The sequence below is a fragment of the Heliangelus exortis genome, chromosome 1, assembly GCF_036169615.1.
Source record: "Heliangelus exortis chromosome 1, bHelExo1.hap1, whole genome shotgun sequence".
Lineage (NCBI taxonomy): Eukaryota > Metazoa > Chordata > Aves > Apodiformes > Trochilidae > Heliangelus > Heliangelus exortis.
In genome coordinates, this window is record NC_092422.1 from 111461668 (window position 1) to 111484720 (window position 23053).

General features: G+C 35.9%; 1 protein-coding gene across 1 annotated transcript in view; it reads left to right on the top strand.

The window, feature by feature from the left end:
* ABI3BP (ABI family member 3 binding protein) overlaps positions 1-23053 on the top strand; it is a 145320-nt gene that overhangs the window by 62605 nt on the left and 59662 nt on the right. Inside the window, exons 15-29 of the mRNA XM_071758351.1 lie at positions 832-897; positions 1273-1335; positions 2174-2239; positions 4069-4143; positions 6611-6685; positions 8629-8694; positions 9231-9305; positions 13987-14052; positions 14442-14504; positions 15314-15379; positions 18201-18275; positions 19190-19264; positions 19801-19875; positions 20888-20953; positions 21929-22012. Of these exons, the coding sequence (XP_071614452.1) occupies positions 832-897; positions 1273-1335; positions 2174-2239; positions 4069-4143; positions 6611-6685; positions 8629-8694; positions 9231-9305; positions 13987-14052; positions 14442-14504; positions 15314-15379; positions 18201-18275; positions 19190-19264; positions 19801-19875; positions 20888-20953; positions 21929-22012 (1056 nt within the window). The remainder of the gene's footprint in view (positions 1-831; positions 898-1272; positions 1336-2173; positions 2240-4068; positions 4144-6610; positions 6686-8628; positions 8695-9230; positions 9306-13986; positions 14053-14441; positions 14505-15313; positions 15380-18200; positions 18276-19189; positions 19265-19800; positions 19876-20887; positions 20954-21928; positions 22013-23053) is intronic.

Genomic DNA, 23053 nt, shown 5'->3' on the forward strand with positions numbered 1-23053 from the left:
AATTTTTTTCCTTGTCAGTCCATCAAATTTGTGCTCTTCCACTTTTTCTATCATGTGTTATTCCAAGTGTGACAGCAGTTTCAAAATTTTTTATTTTCCATTTTCTGAGGTATCTCCTATTTGACCTGTCTTCTGCTTGTGTTAAGAATTTGATCTACACTTTTATCAAACTCTCTCTTTTTTTTAAAATAATACGTTCTTATCCAAGTAAAGAGATTTTTATAATGATCTTTTCATTTCATTGTTGTAATTTACATATCTCTTCATGAATTTCTGGGGAAAAAAGTGACTCTCATTTTAGCTTGTGCTTTTCTAAAAGTGTGGATATGAGATTCTGTCTGAAGTATTTTGAGCCCCGTCAGATTGACAACTTACTCCTGTAAATTAAGGAGATGCTTCTCCATTAGATATTCTTATAGATTCTAGTTAAGAAAGCACAAAATATTTTTGTTCTAGTACTTGGTTTGGTTATTGATGAAAATTCTTATTAAGTTCAACTGTATGCATTTTCTGTATGCATTTTTTTCTGAAGAGGAACTACTGTTTGAGTTTTTTTTGCCAGCCATCTATTATTTTAGCTCCAAAGTTGAGATTTTTAAGGATGGTGAAGAAGATAATAATCAGAGCTAGTTCATGGTTTCTCAGATTAAAAATAAATTCTGGTCATACAAAGTGACAAAAAAATGGATGTAGGATTTATCTGAAAGATAAATTATGTCAGAGAAACCACACGTTAAATACTGATTTCTTTGTATATGATTAAAGTGATGCTTTCATATGCATAAAGAGACTGCCATTATATCTCAAGATAGTTTTCATCTCTGATCTTAGCTCCCCCAAGACCAGTCCTGGAGCCCACAGCTGTTCCTTCTCTGGAAACCACGAGGACAGTGATGGGTAAACAGCAATTCCAACATCATTTAGATAATTTTGGTAATGCTTAAATATGGAAAGCAATATTTTTAATTTGTTTTTTTGAAGTTGACAATCATTTATATAAATGATAGGAAAGTTTATACTTAATTTTTAAGCTCCTCAATGCCTCTTTGTAATTTTCTGCTTTGTAGACCTAGTTAGCTAAAAGTTTAACTCTTTGTATTCTACATTGATTTAGCTAGGCCATCCTGATTTAAAAACTGAGTAAAAATATAACATGCAAAAAACCCTGAATTGAATAAAGGCTTCAGTAATTTAAAACTCTGTACTGACACTGCTTTGAAAAAAAAATGTTTGCCTTTAAAGTCTGAAGACAGTTCTCTGGTTTAATCTTAGTCACTCAGAGACCAAAGCCGAAATCTACTTCTCCTTACCCTGCTAGCCAAAGACCAAGGAAGGGTAAATATAATCTTTTCATTTTTTTATTTTCCCCTCCATCACTCAAAATAATTTTCAATCTGCTTTGAGCAATACCTACATTTTTAATGCACTTTGGCTTGCAAACACAATTGCCATACTAAAAAAAAAGTGATTTAGTGAAGCAGTCATTCAGCCATTTTTCTGCTGATGGAGAGCCCTTAAGCTACTGAGTTTCTAAGATTATTGTGTTCATTGCAACAACGGCAAGACAGTTGCTTGCTGATTTGATCAGATACACAGGATACTGACAAGAGGCAGATGTTGCCCTGAAAATGCACATTTTGGGGGCTGTGAACCAGTGCTGCTCATACTGCTGTGACAAGGCTGTGGGAATATCTCAAGATCATTTCCATGTCTGATTGTGGCAAGCCAGAGACTTGCTACAGTCTCAGAGACTGGAATGCACCTTGTCTGCTTCACCAGAAACTACCAGGACTGTGATGGGTAAAGAGCCAGTGATTCCCTTCCTATGTTACTTCCTTTGGCTGTGCTTTTCTCTGCAGCCAGGAGCCTGTTTGGATGTTTTGATGTCTGAAAAAGTGGATCCATGCTGCAGTTATGGCTCCTTCTAAGAAACTGTTCCATTTGTAGTCTTGCTGCTGCTTTTTCTGGGCTTCCATCTGTAGGGGGACTCTGTTCCCTTGGGCTCCCTGTGCCTGTTTGAGACAGCATCCTGCTGCTAAGGGCAGTGATGCTGTGCCATGGCAACCTGCCCCAGGCAGGGCCTCCTCTCCTTGTTTGTAGCTCTGTCTTGATACCACCCATGCACCAACAGCCTGTCCAAGGACCTGAAGGTGGTTTTTGTGTTTGATCTTAGCTACTCGAAGACCAAGGCTGAAGTCCACCACTCCTTCCACCCTGACAACCCAGCAAACTGTGATGGGTAACTACCAAAAAAAAAAAAAAAAAAAAAAATCACCTGTTTTCATTTTCTCCTTTCTCTCTCATTCCCCATCACACCTCCCACCCCAAACCACTCAGCATCCTCATCATCTTCCATGGAGAGTAAGCACACTTGTTGCTGCAGCTTGGCTTGCCAAAGCACTCAGTACACCTCCTGTTCTGCAGTTCTGTTGTGTGACCCCATGCTTATTCCATTGCTGACAAACTCTTTCTGCAGGGGCTGTGTGAGAGCTTGCATAGAGAATGAATTATTGCACCTTGCCTTCAGCTTCCACTCCCCTGCTTTTTTGTGGTTTGCTTGTGGGCCTTCCTTTCTCTGAGACATTGGACCACAACAGCATCCTTAGGAGGCCAATTCCATCCAGGCTGGCACAAGAGGACAGCACTGCAGCTCAGCTGCCCACCAGGGCTGCCTGGTCCAGATGTTGCTGCAGCTCTTGGTTTTTTCACCACTGACTTCCAAGGCGGCTGAATGTCATCTGCCCACACCTTTCCCTTGCCATCACCTGGGAGTGGGAATGCTCTGCTCTCTTGCTGCTTTTGTGGTCACATTAGGTGTTTAAGAACAGTGCTTCTTTGCAGCTTTTGGTGAATCACAACACGTGTCTACAAGGCTGAAAACACCGACAGCCTCTGTGGCCTGGCTGAGCTGCCAACCTTATCTGGTTCCGATGTTTCTTGCAGATCTGGTGACAATGCCAGGCAGGAATTCTCCCAAGAGATCCTGTTTTGCTGATAGCTGAACTGTTACTTCTCTTGAGCCTACACTGGGGTGAAGCATAAGTGTGGAGGTGAAATGTTCATACACAAAATTCCATATTTACTTAAGGCACTGGATATAGCCCTTACCATAAAATAAAAAACCGACAGATTGGAAGGTAATGCAAGGATCACCCTGTCCAAACTGGATAGGAACCTAGTTTACATGCAGTGGCTCAGCACTTTTTCAAGCTGAGTCTTATAGGTGTGCAGTCTTGGGGAAAAGTTCTTGATGACCATGTGTGGAGATGTCTGTGGTGATACCTTGCTTCGTCTTGGCAGTTGTATAACGCCTGGCAGTCCTGTGGCCTGGCAGTATTTTTGGTCCCACGGGGTTACAACAGCATTATTTGAGCATGCTGGCAGGCCTACACCCTTGAAGTTCAAATTGGATGTGTATTGAACCATATTAAGTGTCTTGCTATGTTCTGGTGGCCCTTTTGTCCATAGCATTATTGCTCTCTTATCAGCTGAGATATGTCATGCACTTCAGAGTCTTTTCCAGGGAAGTTACAGTTCATGCCTTGCATTATTTAAAGGAATTTTCTTATCTTTCTTGGTTTTACAGTGGAGAAATCTGATACTTGTAATCATAACAAAACATATGAATTTGGCTGGGCTAAGGATTTATCTTTCTCTTTCCCTGTCTGGTGATGTTGCCTGGATTCCTTTATACGTTCTTCTATTTTTACCACTTTAAAAAACTGTATTTGTTTCAGTATTATCATCTTGTAAATTTGCTTTCTCTTTGTTTTCCATTGCCCAGAATTCTTGTGCTTTTTCAGTCTTATATTTCTACTAACCTCATTGGAATTCTTTCCATTCTTTTTCTCATGTTCCATTTTAATTTTTTCATCATATTGGTTTCACATACATTTGCATATTAATTTCTTCCTTTTAAAATTTTGCTTATTTTGTACAATATACTTTTATGTTTCTTCAGTTCTTTATTATTTGGACACTAAACCATTCAAGTCCATGCTATCAGATCATGCTGTGGTGTGATGGTTCCTGTATATTTTAAATAATGAGGCACATATTTTTTTGCAGCCTCACATGACTTTCCTCTTGTTATTTCCACTCCCCAAACATCTACATCTGCAAAAATGGCAGAGCGCAAGACTGGTAAATGACATATTTTAAAATTTTCAATCCTTGCTCTTTCTTGATATTTAAGTAATACAATTCCAATGGTTCTTATGTGTTCTGGCTTTTCAGTGTTGTCTATAGTGCTCTTTCATTTGTTCCTTAAGGCCTCGTGTTTGTGTAATAATTGTCCATGTACAGTAGTTCTAGCATCAAGTAAGTGATGTTGATATGATCTGGCTATTGCAGGGTAGTATCACATCACTAAAGGGCTGTGGGGGAGATAGTGGGTCAGAATTTAGCAGATGAGAGGAAATTGTGAACCTTTGATGAATCTGGGATTGTTGGTGTAAGTATCCTTTGGGGAGGGAATGTTTTGCTAACAGGCACTTTTAAGGAGATTTAATGCTTGAAAACTGGTTTCCTGTTGTAACTTTATAAAGTATTCTCTAATATTCAAAAGACTGCTTCAGTACAGCATTTTGACATTTAAAATTTTTTGTAGTTATTTCTGCTAATAATTCATTATTTCTTCCTGTATATTTGTGGAGACCATAGGTTTTTAGGCAGAAAGTGCTAATTTGTATTTGAATATGAGATTTTTCCTAGAATATGGTCATAAAAAACCACAGAGGGTTGCTATGAGGCTGTCATCTCTGCTTCTTATTATGCTAGGATGATTTAAATAACTGATATTATATCAAATGATTTCTTTTTTTCTGGGGACTAAGTTCAAAATCATTTGTCTTGATTCTCCAGTATACTCTGCTGAGACAACAAAGCAAACATATACAAAGTTGACTTCTGAATGAAAACTTAGTTGAAGCTGCTTCTTTATATATTTACAAATGGTGTACAGTATTGTAAGGGTAATAATACAAAGCTTATGTAACAGACAGCTTCTTGCATTTGTTGTTACTGTGTTGGCTAAGTCCAGCTCAGTAAACATAGCTGCAGAAAATGTGTATTTATTAGCAGTGTCTTTGTGAGAGGCAATGTGATCTGAAATCCAACACATGAAAATGCCACATTACAGGAACTATTCAATCACCTTTCAAACCTGTGACTTATGGCAACAGTGAAGTGGAATTGGGCAAATGAGCCTTAATGTTTTTTGTTGTCTGGAAATGAGCTTATTATAGCATACAGAGACTACTCGTGTTTTCTCTAGTCTTAGTTGTTAAACTTTAGTCAGTTCTTTTAGTTTCTGATCAAAGATAAATTTAGAGAAGTCTTCGCTTATGTTTGTTGCAGAATTCACACTGAACACAAATGTGACGCAGCTGTGTTAATTCTCCATGGGTGGTACTGACAGTTATCCTGCCTCTGCATGAATGAAATATTTTTTTTTCCTTTTAAAGTTGAGAAATCTTATTTTATCCAAGGTCGTTTCAGTCAAATCAAACTATCTTCATTAGATGGAAAAATTGTAGCAGCTAGTCAAGTGTGACTTTACTGCTCTCTGCAGCATGTTCTCTTAAAAAAAAAAAAATCACGTTCTGTCTTGATATGAAGAATCAGGCTACTTAGATTTCTTATTTCTTGTCCTTCAACTTTAACCAGCCCTGAGTGTTCTTAATATCAAGAGTACTTATTCTTTGAGTTTTTCATATACCACTACTCATAGAAATAGATCATATTTATTTCATGCCATGAGTTTTTAACAAAAATGGTCTTAGTAATCATAGAATGATTTCTCCTAGATTCTGATTTTTTTTCTTTAAAATATTGTCATAAAAACAAAAAGATATTTTTAAGCCATTTTCTACCCAAGAATGGTCTTTCTCAAGAATCCTATTTACATCAAAGTAACTTTGAGGCAGTTGTGAGAAAAATCCACTTTGGCCAAAATATGAATTTGATGACTATGTTAAGGAAAGTGATTTGATACCAACTGTGTGAAGCTGCCTGCTTCAGTATCTCAAGAATTTTATTGTTCTGTTAACTTCTCAGAGACCAGTTTTGATCAACTGATCTTTCTTACAGCAATAGGTAAACAGCATATATTTGCATTGCAGTTTCCACTTTTTCCTCACTGTTCTGGACTGGAGTAAGACCAGAAGTCATAAACTTTAAACATGGCTCTCACATCACTTGTGCAATATGTTCATGTCAACTATTTCTTATTATTAGCAGTCAGAAAGCATTCAGTCCAGACTGAATAACTGAGGAACATATTTCCATATTAATATGAGCAGTTTTATGGATGCTTCATTCTGATTTGAATTTTTCTCTACCTAAGCTTTTCAAAAGAACACAGATTCTTTGTCTCGGAATCATAACAGAAATAGCAGTGATCAGACTCATTTTATATCTGTACCATAGGACACATCAGCTTGGTTGTTCAGTCATTCATCCCACAGCTGACTCTCAAGCAGCTTTTTTATTGCCTTGACTTTTATTTGTATTGTTTGCTTTTACAGAGCAGCTTCTGCAAGCTATGTACTGGGGTATTTTAGTGGCTTCGATGCCACTTCATCTTTTAAAACCTGGATTCTCTTTTCAGCTTCTGGGGAAAAGCAGCATATTTCTTCAAGACCCACAATGTCAGCTATTCCAGAAATGTCACCAACAAAACCTGGTAAAGACATTTCTTGAAAATGTAATTTTATTAGTATTAGGAATTCTCAGAAGTGTCCTTATATGTTTTTTATGATAATTCTCATTTCTTACATTTCTAATTTTCTTACATTTCTTTATTTTGGAGTTAATATTATGACAGGAAGAAGGTGGTATATTTCTCCATTTGGGATAACAACATTCAATAGTAGGCTTTTATGATTATAATAACACAGCTGCAGCTACCTTTTTTTTTCTTTTCTTTTTTTTTTTTTTTTCCCTTTCTCTTCTATTTTTCTTTTTCTTTTTTTTTTCTTTTCTTCTTTTATTTAATTTTCTTTTCCTTCATTTTTTCTTTTCTTTTTATTTTCTCTTTCTTTTTTTTTCTCTTTTTCTTTTTTTTTTTTCTCTTTTTTTCCTTTTTTAAAAATATATTACATAATTTTTCTGGAAGTTTTAAGGACAAAAGTAACTCAGATTATTATTGTTCATTAGTTCTTTGGTTGAATATTGATTTACTCATACAGCAATCCCTGATTTACACTGATGTTTATCCTGCCTGATTCTTTGAAATCAGTATAATTACACAAGTAATTATACAGCCACAAGTTGATAGATATTCTAAATAAATAAATAGCAATATTTTGCCACTCATAGTACTCTATTTTTGTGAAGTAACTTCCCTAAAATATTTTCTTTCCAAATTATGGTTGGAGAAAAACTTATGATAGGGTTATTTGACAGGCTCAAGCTGAACATGATTTTTTTTTTTTTTCTTTTTTTTAACACTAACTGTTCAAATACCTTTAAAGCTTGTTATATTTGACTCAAATAAAGTGTAACTGGGTTAATTGTTACAATATTTTCTTGATATATAATATGATAATTACTGAGACAAGCACCAGTATATTTTCTCTTATTGGCTTCTGGTTGTGAAAACTTACTCTTCAACTTCTTTTAGATCAGATATTCAGATAAATGGTAAAGCCTTTCAGCAGTTCATATTTTACAGAAAATGTATATAGTGGGATTAGGTTAATATTCATGATTCTGACATTTTTTTCTGCCTGCGAATGGAATGGTTTCTTTCTTTCAAAAGCTGAAAATTTTATACAGCTTCATGGCTGTCTAACTTTGTTTCCCCTTTGAATGTTCATTGGATGGACCTTTTTTTCAACTTCTAGCATACTGGATTCCCCTGCCAACCTCAATTATACTGCATTTCACTGATTCTGTGATACTGCTTTAGGTAGATACCACATACTTCTGTTACTCAGTGAATCATTCCCACATTAATTTAAAAATGCAGGCTAGCTGGATTTATTTTTTTATCCCATGTTGCATCAGGTGTATTGATAAGCTAAATGATAATGCTTCTAACTTTCCTGTTTGGTAGTGAGATTTTGTGTGCAGGAAAAACAATGCTTCTTGTAACCTGAGCTGTTAATTTACCCTGGTTTTTCTTTAAGAGGTCAGATACATGGTTTTTTCCACGTATATATTTTCCAACTTGTGTGCATAAAATGATGTTTTTAGATTGAATTATCCCTGATTCCTCACTTAAAGCTTATTTTTTAATGTGGAGTCATGCTGTATCAAAAGAACATTAGGTGTTTCCAGCTTCTTATTTAACTCTTATCTGATCCAAATTATTATTATCCAAATTTATCAGCACAGTAAAAGGGGCTTGCTGTCAGCTGTTGCTGTTGGATAGAATTTAAGATAGATGAAAAAAACTGGCCTTGTAGTAAATGCCTTAAAATGAGATGTTATGTATCTCCCAAAAATAACCTCACAAGACAAAGAATAGAGTAAGCTACTGTGAATGTTAATTAAAAGTGTGTATACAAGAAATCTAAAAAAAAAGTGTAGACCTTTCAGACTTGCTAATAAAGGGCCAAAGATCACCTTACCAAAAGACTGTTCTTACTGATTGTTTCAAGGCTGTTTTCATATTTGTCTTAGCTACCCAGGTGCCAGGTATAAAATTCACATCCCCTACCTCAATGGACACCCAAGGAAGCGTGATAGGTAAATACCATATAAATCCATGAGCTTTTCCATCCCTTGACATCACTTCAATTGGCTGTGGACAGTGCTAAGATCATGCACACACATTGCTTTGAAGACTACTTGATGCAAGGCTTTTTTTTTTTTTTCCACCTCATTTTTCCTCCCTTAGCCATTTCTGCATAATCAAATCTGAAAAATAAAGTATAGCACTGACTAAATAACAGTCTACAGAAACAACTCTACTAACGTATGTTGACTTTATTTTTTTTTCTGGTAGTTGTGATTTTTCTTTGAAAAAACACTTTTAAAAAAAAAGAGAGAAAAAAAAAAACCAGTGAGAAGAATTCTGCCTGGCATGAGACATCAGAATCAAACCTATTTTATTTCACACCAGTGTCAGTGTTTACATAACACTTCATTTCACAGCTGATCTTTAAAGCTGCTTCCATCTTGCTTCATCTCACATCAGTGTTGTCCTAAACTGCCCAACAACTGCTGTCCAAATACTGTGGCTCTGAAGTCACTTCTCATTTGAAGTCCATATTTTCTTTCAGCTGTTGATGAAAAGCAGCACATTTCTTCAAGATCTGAAACATCTGGCATCCAAGAAATGCCATCAACTCTACACGGTAATGTGATTTTAAATAGAAATCCTCACAGAGATTTCATCATACTTCTTGGTATATTGGTAGTTAAATTTAACAAGAATCAGCATAACTACACAACTGGCAAAATTTATTTGCTGTCTCAAATACCAGACCAACCTAGATTTTTTTTTTATGATGCTTTAAAACTGTAAATACTGTCTTATGATTTTGGTCTACATTCCTAATATATTTACAACTGTATTGCTGTGCTTAATGATAATAGGCTTAGCATGTCTTAGTGTAGTGTTCTCTTTCTAAGTTTCAGTGCTGAAGATGGGTAAAAGTTTTGTCTAAATCCCTGAATGGAACTGTTCTAGTGGTTGAAAATGTTGAGTAAGTCCCATAGAAATTACAGGTTCAATAGCAACGAATACGTAAGTTTATCACAGATATTGCTGTGTTGCTTGAGTACATTTTAAACTAAAGTGCACATTATAATTAAAGAAATCTTGCAACAAAATGCTCTTCATCTGGTACTTCCACAGTTAATGTGATGCTTTCAAACACCTTTGAAGCCTGTCATACCAGACTTCAGTAAAGTTAAAGTGATTGATTTATGGTATTTTGTCGACACTTAAATAATTTACAATTATTAATCTCTAATAATATAAAGTTTATTGTTTTTCTGCTCTTTTATTTCAGCTTTTATTCTTTATGATTCTTCTACTTCCTTACAAAATGGCACTGAACAAATGCAGTTTTAGCAGTGCTCAAGCTTCTGCTTTTTTTACCGCCCCTGCATAAAGAAATATTTAATTTCCTTTCAATAATGACAATTCCATCCAAAGTCTATTCCTTGTTGTTGCCAGAACTCCCTTGCAGTAAAAAGTAGACTAAAAGGATATTTGTCAGGAAATTTTTAGTAGCTGTCCAACTGTCTGTAATTGCAATTTAATGGCAAAGCTTGTAGATTCCAACTAAAAACTCTTGAAATCAAGAAATGGAGATGAGTTAAGTTTTATGGATTTATTATTCAGAGCTACTAGTATTTATCATCAATGCATCTTCCATACTGAGGAATAGTTTAAGATCAAGTGTCTTAATAGGAAATTTCATTAATGACTATTTTATAGACATATAAATATAAGCACATCCAAGTTCAAATCTATATAAAGAAAGTTATACTGCACTCTTTTCAAATCAGAGAGATGAATTTCCCAACACAATGTTGTGGAGAATAATGTCTGATCTGGATTGAAATTCAACATAAACATTTTGATGCAAAGATAAGTCCTGGATTACAAAGTGTTGAAAATGTAATTAAATGTGCTGATGTCTAATTAATATATTGTAAGCATAGGCTGGGTATGAGATGAGAACCATTATCATGCACAGTTGTTTGTATTTAAAGGACAGCCTTGAAATAGCCTAAGGAATTTGGTTTTAGTTTTGCATGTGCATGCTGGGTAGAGGAGAAAGGGAGAGAGAAACAATAGAATGATCTTTCAACTAAAGGAAGTGAGAAAGCCCAGCCACACAATGAGGACTGCAGTGAAATACTTGTTAGCATGTTATTAACCTGCATGTGGATCTCTTAGTGACCCTAATGGTCTCTTAAAAAAAAACTATGCTTAGCTGATTGCTTGTTTATTAGTTGTTCTTAGCAAATATGTGCTTGCCAAGGTTCTGCAAGCCTGTTTGAAGTCTTCCTCTTTTCTTGAAGGCTGATTAATTACTTCACATTTATTATGTTTTATGGTAATGTTTATTATATTTCAGGTAATGAACAATACTTTCAACCCAGACTTAATTTCTCCCTTTAAAACTGGTGTTACAATTTGTGTAGAGACTGCCTTTTTCAACATGACTTACACAGCTGATTTAGCTACACAGAGACTAGTCTTGAAGTCTATATTTCATCCTTTTTGGAAACTGACACACAGTGATAAGTAAGCAATGTGGGAATCCATTTTAGTTTTCACCTGTGAAAATCTGCTGTGAACACCTTGGTATGTTTGCTTCTAATCCTAAGTGGCAAGTCTTCTGTTAAAGAACTGTTTTATACTAATCAGTTATTCAGAAGCAGCTACAAAGCATACTTGGTACAAAGTGCCAAGTGCTTGGACCAAGTGCTAAAGCACTTGGACCAAGTGCTAAAGTCTTGGTCTTTTGCACCAGCCTCTAGCAATTTCATTTTCCGATTGGTGTAATTTAAACTCCAGAAAGTGTAAAAGAAGAAGATTCTTAGGAGTTCTGTCTAGCATCAGATATTGGGTCCTGTTGCTACTACATTGGGCTCTATATCTTCCTCTTTATTTACATAATACAGAGGTGACTTTTAAGCACTCAGTATCTTGCTTGTGTTTGTGGCTACATCTTGAACAACACAATTTGTGCTGGGTAGTGTGTTGTGCTATGCCACCAACAGCAAGATTTCCTATCATTTTAAATCCAGATTTTCTTTTCAGCTCTTAATGAAACACAGATAGTTTCACAATTCTATGTCTAAAGCATCTGGAGTTCTGGAAATACCATCAATCCAATCTGTTACTGACATTTCTTGCAACTGAATTCTCTTGACAGTGAGGAATTACCAGAAGAGTTCCCGCTGGGCTTATGGTGAAATATTGGTTTAATTTTCCATTGGGGATAACAATGCAGATAAAAATTCTGCATTGGGTTTTAATTTTATTTAAGGCAATGTATGGGATGCTTACAGTGCTGGATTATGGTTTGCAGTGTGTTTTTTTTAATTACTAGTTTGCTTTCTTCATACTAATTGCCACTATTACCCTTAATTGCTATTGACCAGTTATGTATTACTTAATGTAATAGAAATTTACAGTACACTGCTATAGGCACTTCCGTACCTGTGAAATACCATTAGGCTGGCAATTAAACTTTATCTTTGCCATTATGTGCAGAATATCCTGATACAGCTAAGTACTGTATTGCTTAAATGCTTTTTTAGCTTTATATTTACTTTGTAATTGCTCTAGTGAAGTTTTGTGTGTTTTGGTACGTAAGACATCTTCCTGGTGAGTTACATTCCTAGGGTGTGTGTGTGAGGTGTCCAGGGAACTTTCCTTGGAGATTTCTTTTCTGTTGATTGTTTATGTTATTCATGGTTTTAAAACTACTGAAAAGCTGATCAAGTTGTATATATTGCAGTGGGGTACAATATTCAAGTATATTTTTCATGAAAGGGGCTTCTTAAGGGAGATGAAAGATGGCACAGTAAGCATTGCAGACCCACGCTCAGGGGTTATTTTAACAGCTCATGAGTTGGTAGTCTAGATCTATTTCTTTTATTCTTCTAGACATGTTTATTTGAGGAGATAAAAGGTTCAACAGCCTTCTGCGTGTAGCCTAAAGTGTCAAGCCTGTCGTTAGTATTTTCCTTCCTCTACAGGACAAACCTAATGCTGAACAGAGGAAAATTGGTCTTTTTCTTCTGGTATACTCGAAAATTTGTCTTCTACTGCAGATCCTTATATATTTGTAAATGTTCTATAGTGCAACCTTTCATAGTAATGAGTAGGTAATACGTTTTATATTTGCTATCTTACTGGCAGTGTTTAACTGTTCTTCAACTCAGTTCCAGTAAAGGTGCAAACACTGCCTAGGTAGTTCTGAAAACAGATTTGTAGAGCTGTTCTTATTCCCATTTTTCAGCAAACAGAATGAAGACAGAGACAACAGTAAATAGCCCAGAGCCACAGAGAAATGTGTAGTAAAATGGATCACTGAAAGGGAGAAATTTCTGAAACTTTTCCACTCCATACCACTGTCAATCAACTCTACAGCCTTTTATTGCATTTGCAAAGGATTTGTTTTCTTAGGCTGCAGGAATCTAACAGGATTCTTTAAAAAAACATTCAATGTTTGAATTTTTCTCCCCGTCAGTCCATCAAATTTTTGCTCTTCCACTTTTTCTATCACGTGTTCTTCCAAGTGCGACGGCGGTTTCAGAATTTTTAATTTTCCGTTTTCTGAGGTATCTCCTATTTGACCTACCTTCTGCTTGTGTTAAGAATTTGCTCTATGCTTTTATCAAACTCTCTCTTTTTTTAAAATAATGCAATCTTATTGAAGTAAAGAGATTTTTATAATGATCTTTTAATTTCATTGTTGTAATTTGTGTATCTCCATGAATTTCTGGGGAAAAAAGTGACTCTCATTTTAGCTCGTGCTTTTCTAAAAGTGTAGATATGAGATTCTGTCTGAAGTACTTTCAACCCCATCACATTGACAACTTACTCCTGTAAATTAAGGAGATGCTTTTCCATTAGATATTCTTATAGATTCCAGTTAAGAAAGCACAAAATATTTTTCTTCTAGCAGTTGGTTCAGTTATTGATGGAATTTTTTATTAAGTTAACGTGTATGCATTTTTTCTGAAGAGAAACTACTGTTCTTTTTTTTTTTTTTTTCAAATTAAATACAAGTTATTCATTTGTTGTTCTCACTTTCTAATCTGAAACTATTTGGTTAATGCTAGGAAATGGATTTTAGGATCTGACAGATCGACTTGGGCAGTCGCTGGGTGGGTTGGTCATACAGAGTGACAAAAAAATGGATGTAGGATTTATCTGAAAGATAAATTATGTCAGAGAAACCACACGTTAAATACTGATTTCTTTGTATATGATTAAAGTGATGCTTTCATATGCATAAAGAGAATGCCATTATATCTCAAGATAGTTTTCATCTCTGATCTTAGCTCCCCCAAGACCAGTCCTGGAGCCCACAGCTGTTCCTTCTCTGGAAACCACGAGGACAGTGATGGGTAAACAGCAATTCCAACATCATTTAGATAATTTTGGCAATGCTTAAATATGAAAAACATTATTTTTACTTTCTTTTTTTAAAGGTTGACAGTCATCTATATAAATGATAAAAAAGTAGATACTTAATTTTTAAGCTCCTCAGTGCCTCTTTGTAATTTTCTGCTTTGTAGACCCAGTAAGCTAAAAGCTTAACTCTTCGTATTCTACATTGATTTAGCTAGGCCATCCTAAATTTTAAAATTGAATAAAAATATAACATGCAACTATTCGTTTAAAAAACCTGCATTTAATATAGGTTTCAATAATTTAAAACTCTGTACTGACACTGCTTTGGAAAAAAAAATGTTTGCCTTTAAAGTCTGAAGACAGTTCTCTGGTTTAATCTTAGTCACTCAGAGACCAAAGCCGAAATCTACTTCTCCTTACCCTGCTAGCCAAAGACCAAGGAAGGGTAAATATAATCTTTTCATTTTTTTATTTTCCCCTCCATCCCTTGAAATAATTTTCAGTCTGCTTTGAGCAATACCTTCATTTGTTAATGCACTTTGCCTTGCAAACACACTTGCCATACTGAAAGTGCTTTAATGAAGCAGTCATTCAGCCATTTTTCTGCTCAAAAATTGCAGAGTAGCCCTTTAGCTTCTGAATTTCTAAGATTATTGTGTTAGTTGCCACCACAGCAGGATGGCTTCTTGCTGATTTGATCACAGACACAAGACAGTGTGGGAGGCTGTGAACAAGTGCTGCTCATACTGCTTTGACAAGGCTGTGGGAATATCTCAAGATCATTTCCATGTCTGATTGTGGCAAGCCAGAGACTTGCTACAGTCTCAGAGACTGGAATGCACCTTGTCTGCTTCACCAGAAACTACCAGGACTGTGATGGGTAAAGAGCCAGTGGTTCCCTTCCTATGTTACTTCCTTTGGCTGTGCTTTTCTCTGCAGCCAGGAGCCTGTTTGGATGTTTTGATGTCTGAAAAAGTGGATCCATGCTGCAGTTATGGCTCCTTCTAAGAAACTGTTCCATTTGTAGGCTTGCTGCTGCTTTTTCTGGGCTTCCATCTGTAGGGGGACTCTGTTCCCTTGGGCTCCCTGTGCCTGTTTAAAGACAGCATCCTGCTGCTAAGGGCAGTGATGCTGTGCCATGGCAACCTGCCCCAGGCAGGGCCTCCTCTCCTTGTTTGTAGCTCTGTCTTGATACCACCCATGCACCAACAGCCTGTCCGAGGACCTGAAGGTGGTTTTTGTGTTTGATCTTAGCTACTCGAAGACCAAGGCTGAAGTCCACCACTCCTTCCACCCTGACAACCCAGCAAACTGTGATGGGTAACTACCAAAAAAAAACCAAAAAAACCATAATCACCTGTTTTCATTTTCTCCTTTCTCTCTCATTCCCCATCACACCTCCCACCCCAAACCACTCAGCATCCTCATCATCTTCCATGGAGAGTAAGCACACTTGTTGCTGCAGCTTGGCTTGCCAAAGCACTCAGTACACTTCCTGTTCTGCAGTTCTGTTGTGTGACCCCATGCTTATTCCATTGCTGACAAACTCTTTCTGCAGGGGCTGTGTGAGAGCTTGCATAGAGAATGAATTATTGCACCTTGCCTTCAGCTTCCACTCCCTTGTTTTTTTTGTGGTTTGCTTGTGGGCCTTCCTTTCTCTGAGACATTGGACCACAACTGCATCCTTAGGAGGCCAATTCCATCCAGGCTGGCACAAGAGGACAGCACTGCAGCTCAGCTGCCCACCAGGGTTGCCTGGTCCAGATGTTGCTGCAGCTCTTGGTTTCTTCACCACTGACTTCCAAGGCGGCTGAATGTCATCTGCCCACACCTTTCCCTTGTCATCACCTGGGAGTGGGAATGCTCTGCTCTCTTGCTGCTTTTGAGGTCATATTAGGAGTTTAAGAACAATGCTTCTTTGCAGCTTTTGGTGAATCACAACACGTGTCTACAAGGCTGAAAACACCGACAGCCTCTGTGGCCTGGCTGAGCTGCCAACCTTATCTGGTTCCAAAGTTTCTTGCAGATCTGGTAACAATGCCAGGCAGGAATTCTCCCAAGAGATCCTGTTTTGCTGATAGCTGAACTTTTACTTCTCTTGAGCCTACACTGGGGTGAAGCATAAGTGTGGAGGTGAAATGTTCATACACAAAATTCCGTATTTACTTAAGGCACTGGATATGACACTTAGCAAGAGTGTGTGGAGATGTTTGTGGATACTTTTCATCCCACTGTCAGTTGTACAAGGCCAGTCCTGTGGCCTGGCAGTATTCTTGGCCCCATGAGGTAACAACAGCATTATGCCAGCAGGCTGGTAAGCCTGCAGACCTGAAGCTGATTGCTATTTAAAAGAGTAATTAACGATTCTAACATATGTTTCCCATTTAGATGCAGTTGAATCCACAGCAGCCACATGTGCTGACCATGATTCTTGGTGCAATGGTATAAATTTTGGAAACTGATTCTGAAGTGTGCTTTTGTGGCACTGGAATAATCTTTTCTTTTTTGTTAGCTGAGTGCCCAACCCTGAGTGCCAGGGTATTTTCCAGTGATGCTGCACTTCCTGCCTGTATTACTTCTTTCAGAATCTTTCCACCTTCTCTTTTGCAAGAAAATGCTTTCTTTGTATTGAAAACTGTACATCTCTGTTATCACTATTTTTTACTGACGTTTTCCCACTTAATAACATCTTACTCTGCAAGTTATAGCAAAGTCTTTTTTTTTGTCTTTGTATCTTTTTTTAGTTAATGTTCATGTTCTCTTTTCATATTTTTCTATCAGACTGTCTGATGTCTTTGAATATTTCTTCATATTTCTTGCAATAGCTTCTTCATCATTTGCATCAGCAGAGCATCTTTACCACTCATTCACATTAGAAAATCCATTCCATGTGCATTTCAGATTTTTTCTACTGTCTGAAGTTCTTAGTTCCTTAGTAATGTGTTGAAACCTGTTCAATCTGTAGTTTTAGATGATGCCAAAAATAATTTTTGTTTCAGCTTCACTGGACTCTCTTTATATTACTTTCCTGTCCCAAATATCTGCATGGGCAGAAATATCAAAAATAGAAATGGGTGTACTGTGTTTATGGTACTTCCATAGCTTAGGATTTGTTTTTTTGTCAAGGACATTTCAGTTGCAGGCTCTGTGCCCTGACTTCTTGGTGAATTGTGAGTTTCTGAAAAGTAATTTTGTCTGCAGTGTTTTGTGGTTAGACTCTGTTACTATAGAATGACATTCTGTGACAGGATCAAATGAATAAAACAACAAATAAACAAGGAATCAATATTGTTTTGGGTGATTTTAATATGTTAGCTATAAGGACTACTAGCTAGATTGAGTCATTATCAATTATGAAGGAATATTCTTGATTAGGACATTTAACCCTAGGCAATTTTTTTTCGTTTTACCATGCAAATTATTTTGCAGTTCTTCTGCACTGCTAAGTATTTTTTTCATGTTATGTTCTCATTTCACCTCGTATTTCTTCTTACTGGGGTCATAGATATCCAAGATGAAATTTGCATTCATAGCCAAGATAGGAATGTGTGAATGACAAGAAGGAAAGCTATTCCAAATCTGGCAGTAAATACTTCAATATTATTGTTTTGAATTTTCTGCCACACCTTCTGGCTCTTCACTATGTCACAGAAGTTGTGTTAATTTATGTTAGGTCAATTATATAAAATATCACAATTTAAATGAGAAATTACAGAATGTGTCGCATATTAAAACCAATACCTCAAAATACTGGCATCTGTTAAACTGAGACGTGCAAAGTGCTGGCAATAGAAATGCCTGGCTGTGGAAATTCATATTAGTGGGTATTTCATGTACCTCTCTTTCTACAGGTGCAAGTGAAGTTAAGGTACACAGATCACTTGACCCCTGTTGATACGTCTGGTTTTACAGGGACTGCAGTTTCTACCACGTTGTATCTATTAGGTGCCTGTGACTCTTCCAAAACTTTAAGGTTTTATTAATTTCTTTTCAATTTGTGAATCCTGTGAAACTGTACTGTAGCAGTATTGGCATCTTGCAAAGCAACGTGAAGCAATCCTACTTTTTCTGAGCTCACCTCCATCCCTATTTCTACACCAATGTGAATCTATCTCTCAAGGTTATTTGCATTTCTCTGCAGTTACAAGTCCAGCTGACCTGGAAAAATCTGTGCCTCCGCTTCCCAGAATACCTCATGTGCTAACAACAACTATGGGTAATAGTAGTCCACTAGATTTACAGTTAAACCATTTCCAGTGTATTGCAATTTTGGAAATCCTATTTATCCTGGATATTTTGGTCATCTGCCTGACTTGTCTTCCTCTTGACTCATGAACATCAGTGTAGACAGGCAAAGTACCCTTTTTTACATTATGCTTACATAATGTAAAATGACAACTTATGCTATTTTAAGATGCAATTGAATGAAGTAATCTTAGGGGTTTTTTAAGTAATTGTAATAATAATATATAATAATAATATAATGCCTAAAGCTTAAGGAGAATCTCAACATTATTTTTTTTCTTTAGACCTTGTTTTACTCTTAGATGCGTAACCACATTTACATACTTTATATTGCTTAAAACCAGCATAGAAAGCTTCTTTCTTACTACTTCTTACTGTTTAGTCATTCTTTAAACTTTATTTTACCCTTGTTTTGTATGTGTGTATATGTACACAAATTCTACAACCTTAAAACTCGCTAACAAAATCTTGACAGAAAAATCCCTGAAGTAATAGAATAAGAGTCTTTTTTACAGCAATGTCTTGCAGTGTTTTTTAGTTTTTAGATGGTTTTTTTCTGCTTTTTTTTGAGTGCTTTACACTTAAAACCATGGTGTTAGAAGTTCTTTTTATTTTATGAGTTGCTTTAAACTACATGGATCAAGCTATCTAAAGTGATATTAGCCTTTAGTTTTAGTTGCTATTTGAACCTCTAGCTGCCACTCTAAACCAGCACTGCTCCATTGGCAAGGTAAGGCATGCTTATTGTGAGTGGACTTCTGCATTGTAAATTAGCATTTTTTACATACTTGTTCTTGAAAGAAAAAAAGAAATGGTTTTGCTTATGAAAGAAGAGTTTCTTCCACTAGCTCTTTGCTCTCTTATGACTGTCACCATTTCTTCCAGCAGCAACAAGTGAATCCATGCTGGAATCTTTCACACCTCAAACTCGTCCTTTTCAGTGGCCAAGGTTACCACTAGGTAATGTTGCTCCTTTCACCCAGTGAAAAACTATTTGTTTTGAGCACTTCATCCCACATGAATGCATTTCTTCCAGCATATCATTTCACGTGTATAATCATTCTTTTTCCTGGTTATAGAGTCTTGTTCTTCCACTGTCAGATTGAGTCTTCTTGATGTAGCTTTCTATGAGAACACAGTTCAGGGTCGTTTTACTGTTCTCTGAGAAGTAAAACTCTTGCATGAACAACACCATCATCCATTTATTAGTGTCTTGTCTATCTCTCTTCCATGCACATGCATGTGCTGTCCTTGTCTCTGATATGTAGAGCTTTCATTGTGGAAAATTTACTTGTTTTGGTGACATGGAATCAGTTTCTCATCAATGCACAGCACTGCAATATCATCTCCATTGCACACTTTAAACCGATTTTTCGGATGGCTTTGACATTCCACACTAAGTTGTCTTTTCTTCAGTATAAACCTGTGGCATGTGCTGTTTGTTGTGGAAAACATGTTAAACAATTTTTGATTGCAAACTGAGCTCTCTCTTTCAGCTCCAAAAGAAATACCACTTACTCCTTCTAAACTGAAACCATCTCCTACCTCAGAAGTACAGGATGTGAAACCTGGTAATTGTGAACACCATATTTACAAGTTGGTATGAAGAGAGATATATTCAGTAAAAAGTCTAAGCAGAATTTCTTCACAATAAAATCAGACATTTGGTGTTGACTAACAAAAGGAATAAGATTTAAGCACGTAAGTTTTATGCATTTGGGTTCAGTGATAAAAAATACACACAGGTACTCTAGTTTTGCAACCTCTTTAAAGGACTGGAAGGGAAAAACTTGCTGAGTGACACAGGTTTTGTGGGGTTTTTTATGTATCACTCTTGTAAATAGTCTATGATTATTACTTCTATAATCTCTGTTGCCAGGCCCCATTTCCCACTTTTACGTAAACACAGCAAAGATGGCATCTTTGCTCATAATCACAGCAGTTTGTTGATGGAAAGTGAAGTACTACCAATATCATAAATAAGTCTTCCTGCAGGGAGCTCAAGGGAAAGCCATTTTAGTGGAAACAAGAGAGCTTTCTCAAAATAGGAGGAGAAACTTTCATACACATGTGTGCGAATAATTTTTTAACTATGGGAACACTGTATAATGTTTGCTTTTTTTTTTTTTTTAATAAAAAAAGAGGTCTCTGTGTTCCCCATTTTCTGATTTGGGATTAAGGGAGATGACTTTGCCTCCTTTAGTGATTCAGGTACTGGACCAATAAGTATTACGATGTGCATTAATAACAGTCTAAAATATTTCTGTTCTCGTATCTTACAAACAGACAGGTCATTAAAAAGCAGCCTTTGATGTCTTATATGAGTTCTACAATTGACTACTGACTGAGATTTTCAGCAAGATTTTGGCATTTAGAAGTTTCTTTTTTTTTTGGTATAAAAAATTCTCTGATATTTGTTGTGGCCTGCAGTCATTTTTCAGTCAAAACACTTAAGTTCTCTTCTGTTCTTTCTCATTATTCACTCTTAAGATTAAAAAAAAAAAACAAACCACAAAACAAAAGCTGACTACTGTTGCTATACCTGCCAATTAATTCAATTACACTGGAATTTTTCTTTTCTAGCCCATAAACCACCACATTTGGAGCGTAAAACTTCTCAGGCCTTTGAACAACCAAAAGCAACCCTAGGTAATACGTGTTTCTATAGCTGTTGATCACTCTTCTTTGCAGTCCAAGCCACAGTTTTACTTTGGTGCTTTGTCTCATAGCTTTTACTAGAAATAATTTCTCTGAGAGAGGAAAAAAGTTAGGAAATAAGCATTCAGAAGTTCTTTTTTCTAAACTTAGGAAAAAAAGAAACGAGGTTTTTTCATACAGTTTGACTAGTTCTGTAATACAGTAAAATTTGGGGGATCAGAATTGTCTTCCATTTTTTTTGGAGTTTTCCTACATGAACACACTTTATCCTTAGAAAATCATCCAAAATCCATTAAACATAAAATTAGAAGACCAAGTGCAGGGTTAGTCTTTTGGATGTTATTCCTAGAACTCTCAGTGAAGCATTATTAGATGTCAAATTAGCAGTCATAATTAGTTATTTACAGTTGCAGCCCACGCATGCTTGGGGAAGAAAATTTTCTAGGACTGGTTGCTCTTACTTTTTACCATTTAGATGACTTTACATCTATTTTATTAACAGCATTCAATGACTACATATACAAAGCAAGTCCCTTTTTTATTGTTGAGTCATTGTTTTTTCAGCTTCCTACCTGTACTTTCTCTACTGGATTGAAAACCAACAATAGTTCATGGCTTAAAATTCACCTGGAGTTTGAAAGGATGAACAGTATTATCATTTTACCCTCTAGGTATCTTGCAAAAATCAATTTGATAACTTAATTAGAGGAACTAATCACTAATGTGATTGTAAACTGCAATCACATATTTTAAATTTAACTACTCAGTTTCACAGTGAAAAACAAGCAGGGATTTTTCTGGGGTAAGGTCTTAGAAGACTTTTGAGAAGTCTTCATAGGAAATCTGGTTTTGCCTTTTGTTTTTGTTCCCAGTAGCCATTCATTGCTTCATTTGAGGCTTGAAGAATGTGATTTTTGTGTGATACTGTGGAAAGTATAATCTTATAATCTAGCATATTTCTTTCAGCTCCTAAAAAAGAAGCAAAACTCCCACCTTCTACATCTAAACCTAGACCACCTGCCAGAACCAAAAAGCCACGCACTAAACCTGGTAACTTACTTCCCTAGCAAACTTTTGTTATAATGTATCACTGAAGTAGTGTACGTTCCTTTAAATTTATTCTGTCTGAGGCTTAGCACTTAATCATATGAAGGATGGGCACTGAGGGGAGTCATATTCTTTCAGGAATATTACTTTATATTGAACAAAAATGATTTGAAGCAAAACAAGAAAATTTAACTTTTATAACCTAAATCATCAAGTTACATGGTGTAGCACTGAAACAACTTGTTTTCCTGCTTCTAATTTCAAAATTACAGGTTTTCCAACGTTGTTCAGCACAGGGTCCAGACAATGCAAGTTCTCTTTCTTTGCTGATCTTTGTAAAATCTTACCTAGAACCATAGGATTTTTCCTTATACAATGATCATCAGTGCATATGTAGACTTACCTGAAGCTGTGGAAATAAGAGTGATATTCTGCTCTGGAATTTTGTAAAGTCATATTTTATGATGGCAAACAAAATTGCACCTTTATATCAGGGCTGATCTTGAACTCTGATGTATGTCGGAGAATAAAAGGCATTTCATATTTTCTGAACCTGAAGAGTAAGTGAATGCAATTACAAAATGAATTCTAGTTTCATAAGGTTTATAATTAAATTGCTTATTTTTAATTTATAATTAAATTGCTTATTTTTACATTGTAAGAATATATTACTTAATCCCCTAAGAGATCAGGCAATATTATTAAATTCTTTCCTGATTTTTTGTGAATTGTTTTCTTTCTTATAAAAAGAATTACTCTCTTCAGACCAAATAATGTTGTGTGAAGCTCATTAACTAAATAGCACTTATGATTTGTAAATGTCTCAAAATAGTGTTCATAATTAGTATTTTGTGGTGATTAAAGCTCCCACAACATTTTTAGTGTAGGAAATCCAGTATTGTATAACTAGAATATTTATATTTGTCTCTGCTGTAGATGCCTACAACATACAGAATATAGATCTTAATCCTGCATGGGGTTTTTTGGAAAAGGCAAAAAAATTTTTCAGAAAAGTGCAAAAATATCTCTTTATAATGAACCCTC